The sequence below is a fragment of the Octodon degus genome, unplaced genomic scaffold (assembly GCF_000260255.1).
Source record: "Octodon degus isolate 3935 unplaced genomic scaffold, OctDeg1.0 scaffold00098, whole genome shotgun sequence".
NCBI lineage: Eukaryota > Metazoa > Chordata > Mammalia > Rodentia > Octodontidae > Octodon > Octodon degus.
Genome location: NW_004524674.1, coordinates 282,328 through 287,039, shown reverse-complemented (window position 1 = coordinate 287,039; position 4,712 = coordinate 282,328). Strand labels below are relative to the sequence as shown.

General features: G+C 46.8%; 1 protein-coding gene across 2 annotated transcripts in view; it reads left to right on the top strand.

Moving 5' to 3' along the window:
• Shpk (sedoheptulokinase) overlaps positions 1 to 4,712 on the top strand; it is a 33,602-nt gene extending 28,890 nt beyond the window's left edge. For both annotated transcript variants that reach the window (XM_023723347.1, XM_004638282.3), the window contains one exon: positions 3,966 to 4,712. In XM_023723347.1, coding sequence (XP_023579115.1) covers positions 3,966 to 4,378 — 413 coding nt within the window. In that variant the 3' untranslated portion in view covers positions 4,379 to 4,712. The remainder of the gene's footprint in view (positions 1 to 3,965) is intronic.

The window sequence follows — 4,712 nt, the reverse complement described above, 5'->3', positions numbered from 1 at the left end:
TATTAAGACAAAAAATACAAGAATACAAAATACGCATATTAATTTTATTTTTTAATTTTTTCTGTATTTAGGGACAGCATCTACAGGGTCTCACTATATAGATTGGACTTGTAGTGATTCTCCTGTTTTCAGCCTCCCAAGCGCTGGGATTACAGGTGCATGTCACAACGCCTAGTCTCAACTGCAGTCTCAGCGCGCCCTGGGGCCGGGCCGGCATAGCACGGCCGGGGAATGAATCCCAGCTGCTGTGCTGTGCCTAAGCAGGCACTTTAGTCTGCTGAGTTATCAGGCTAGCCCGCATATTAATTATAGATAAAAGATTTTATTCTTTCCAAAATATTCTGACAAGAGTTCTCTGCTTATTGACAAATAGCAAACTCTGACTAGTCTATAATTATACATTTCAAAAAGTTGTAATAGAGTTACTATAATCTAACTTGGCCAAGAATATATTTGAGTGAACTCTGATTTTGTAAAGGTGTTTGTTTTTGTGTTCTGTGTATGTCGAGATGAGACTGTTGCAGCCTAACAAGATTCCCACTGTACCCTGAGGCATAGATCCATAGGCCTCCACTGTCAGTTGTCACCGTCAAAGCTCAGAGATGCTTGTGGCACGGGAGGGAACCCCACCCCCCCCCCCCCGCTTATTTGAAGGGGTTAAGCCTGGCCCCAGTGGAAGTTTCCCTTTCTTTCAGCCTGTGGCTGAATAACCTGAGTAATAGCTGCTGCCCAGGCAGCTCTCTGTTCACATGAGGGACCAATATCTGCACAAATTGGAATCAACTCAGGTAGTAAAGCCTGCTATTTGTGGGTGCTTAAAGTCTCTTTACCCCATTTATTTGCATTTCTGAAGGCCAACTGTTGCACTACTAATTTGCTAGCTTCTTTGTCACTTATAATCCTCTCACTATCTTGCTATACAGCAAAATCTTAGAAAGGTTCATCAGGGCCTTGCCTAATGTAAGCCAAGTTAAGGGATGCCTCACCCTTAGAAGGTCCTTCCAGGCCCTAATGGCTGCACCCTCCCCAATTAGCATATCTTTTTTTTTTTAATATTTATTTATTTAGTGTGTGTGTGTGTGTGTGTGTGTGTGGCCAGCTCAGCCCACCAGGGGGCGGGGCTGGCTGGCATGTGGTGCTGGGGGATTGAACCGTGGTCCCTGTGCTTTGCTGAGCTTGTTCTAAGTTGGTGCTTTAGACCACTGAGCCATAGCATATCTTTTGTAATGGCCAAGTTGTGAATAGCATTCCCCCACCCCCAACCGGGGATTCAACTCAGGCCCTTGCACTTGCCAGGCAAGCACTTATTCTACCAAGCTATCTCCCCGGCCCAGTGAATAGCATTTCAAGCTGCCATTTCCCTGCAATATTCAAAGAAATTTCCTTTCCACAATAAATAGTCTCCTGGATTCACACATGCTTTAGCTATTCTTTTCCAATCGCTTGGGGCCATAGTCTGTTGTCCTAGCATTTCTACTAAACTCAAGGTAAAGGGAGCATTAGGGCCATACGTAGCAACAGCTTGTTTTAATTCTTTTAAGGCTTTACAAAGGTACAGATTCATGAAGACATACAACTTGTCTGGGATTATTAGGGACTTGAACTTCAGAAACAGGGCAGAGATGTTGAAAACCTTCCATGGACTCCTCTGCCTGTCTGGCTTCTTTTAGTGCCGACTGCAAAGGAGGTAAAGAAAATGGTTCTACTTCCCTTGAGGTGGAAGTTCTGATCTGTGACTCAGTAAAATTTCTGTGACCTGCCATGGCCTCTGTGTGTGCCTGCTGTCCCTTTGGCTGTGACCATTGGATGTTTTGTTTTTGCCCAGATTTTAAATATAGACACTACCTTGAGCCTAACAGATTTGTGATGCCAGCAACACACATAGCCAATGCCAAGGCCACAGCGTACCATGGTCACGACCCCCCTCTTAGCACCAGGTGCAGAGGACTGTAGATGGTGGTACACACCAACCTCTGTGGCTGGATGAGGCAAGCAGATGCGCAGGCAACTGGGGTATCCCGGCTGGGTCTGCCTAAGACTGAAGCATGGGGGCTTCCCAGAGCCCAGTTTGTGTCCCTCCCTTGGGAGGCGCCGTGCCACTTGGAACCAACTGCTGGCAATTTAAAAGAACTTTTTCCTTTTTTATCTAATTGAGCAAAGCTAGAGGGCTTAAACTCTATCTACTGTACCTTTGCTCTACCTCCTTGTCCCACTTGGAACCTAATTGTCAAACAGTACTTCATTCTAAGTCCTTTGTGGTGATCTTAGAAAGTAGCACAAATATAGGAACCAAGAAAACAAACATTTTTATATACATCTATGAACATCTACAGTTCTTGAAACTCTGTTCCGTTTCTAACTCAATCTAACTTTTTCTTTTTGGGCTTCTCTCCAACCTGTTTCTCTCTTTATGCTTGCTTCTCTCCCTGGCTCTAGTGAGCCTGTTTCTGGCCCTAGTGAGCCTCCATCCCCAAGTTTTACACCTAATGTGCCAGTACCCATGCACGCCAGTGCTGAATACTGCTGGCTCTAACCAATCCTCTTCTCTCCCTTATGTGCACTCTTTGGAAATGTTCCTGCTGCCCACACTTATCTCATGCCGGATGTCCTGATTTGGCACCAGCTGTAAGGATCCGTGGGTCTCAGTGTGATCTGTTCTACCTGGGAAGAAATGGTGGTAGGAATGGGAAAAGGCAGACAAGAAGACAAAAGCTGGGTTATGTGGTGGCTCATCTGGCTGGCTGGTGAGACGGTCCCTAGAGAGCAACAGTATGGACATTTATTTATACCTTTGCAAAGTTAGTAACATGTGACACAAGGTTGCCTAGTGGCTAGTAGCCGGCATTAACCAGTCAGGAAGCTTATCTCATGACTGAGGTCACTTGTTTGCTTTAGGCCCTGAGGCCTAGTCTCACCAACACACATTTGACCAGTTTTCCAGCTCCCATGGCTCCCAACACCTAGGAACAGAGTCAGAAGTAGAGTCCTAACCAGATTCCTTAAGGAATTCATTCATACATTCATGTTTGAGAAGAACCCACAGGTCTAGGCTGTTGGCTATCCTACCTGGCTCCATTTTAGAATCACCTGGAAAGTGTTTAAAAATTATAGCACTCAGGCTGCAGCCCAAGCCAATTCCATCGGAATGTCTGGGAATGGGACTGAGGACTTTCACAGCCATTCAGGTGGTGACAGTGTGTAATCACCTGGAGCAGAGGCCCTCAGCCTGGACAGCTTTCTTCCTATCAAAGCCGGGTTTGCTTTCTCAGTTAATGCCAAGCTAGAGATCGAAAGTGATGTACTTTCTTTTCCTTATCTTCCTTCTCCTGCCTCTCGTTCTTCATCTTCCAGAGGCTGTTCCGCTGAGCTCTGCCCCAGCCCTCAAAATGAGTCTGAGATCAAAGTGCATTGAAATGCAAGCTGTACATCACCATCATCATCTGGAATGTGGAGCTCATAGAGTGTAGGGGAGGAAAGTTAGAACAGGGCTCGAGCTTGATGACAACCAGCTGTTGCATGGCCAACAGATCTCTTGTCCTTGGGCTTGAGGTGCCCCATGCATATAATTGGGTAGCTGGGACTGCAGTGAGGCTTGGGCTTCTGGGATTGCTGTTGGCACTGCTTATGGCTTGAATAGCAGCTTTCATGATATTTGTGAACTAGTGCATGTATTATACCCCTGTGGGAGTAGGAGTCCCATAATTGTTACAAGGTTGTGATGCCCAGATTAGGGTTAAGTCTCACAGTGTCACTGATGAGACATTTCCCTGAAATTCTAGTGAGACAAATATCTGGGGTCCAGAGCAGAGTCTAGGTAGTCAGGTAGTGTGGGCCTGAATGCTTCTAGCCACAGTGTGAGAAGAAGCAGTAAGCAGACCTGTCCTGGCTCCTCAGGGATTCTGTATAGTCTCAGCCCATGTCCAGGGGCCACATGAGCTCATAGAGATCTTTCTTGTTTCTGGCAGGCCTGGAAGTTGAAGAAACCACTGTGTATTCTCGGATGATCCAGGCAGCTATGCAGCAGAGAGACACCTGTCTAACCATCACCCCAACCGTGCTGGGGGAGAGGCACCTGCCAGACCAGTTGGCCTCAGTGACCAGAATCTCCTCCTCTGATCTCTCCCTGGGCCATGTGACTCGGGCCCTGTGCAGGGGCATTGTTCAGAACTTGCACTCAATGCTTCCATTTCAGCAGCTCAAAGAGTGGGGGATAGAGCGTGTGATGGGGAGTGGGAGTGCGCTGTCCAGGAACGAGGTGCTGAAGCAGGAGGTGCAACGCGCCTTCCCTTTGCCAGTGTCCTTTGGGCAAGATGTGGATGCAGCTGTTGGGGCAGCTCTCATCATGCTCAGGAGGAACCACAACCAGATGAACTCCTAGTCAACAAACTGTCATCTCTGTATGACTATCATTTTACAAGTTCTGTGACTACTGGAAGCCCTTAGATCAGTGATGACGAATCTTTTAGAATTTTTAATGATAACGAACAGCCTGCTATGGCACAAGTCCCATAGATTCACCACAACTGCCTTAGATGAATTTGCCTTGTGGTGCTTGATGCATTTCAGACATTAAATAAAGTTCATTCTTGCAGAGCTTTGACCATTTCATGTTGCAGCCCCTGAGGAAGCCCTGGAGAAGGAAGGAGCTGAAGGATTGAGATAGCCCTGCCTATTGGAGCAGCTACTGACAGCAGGCAGCCCATCTTTTTTTT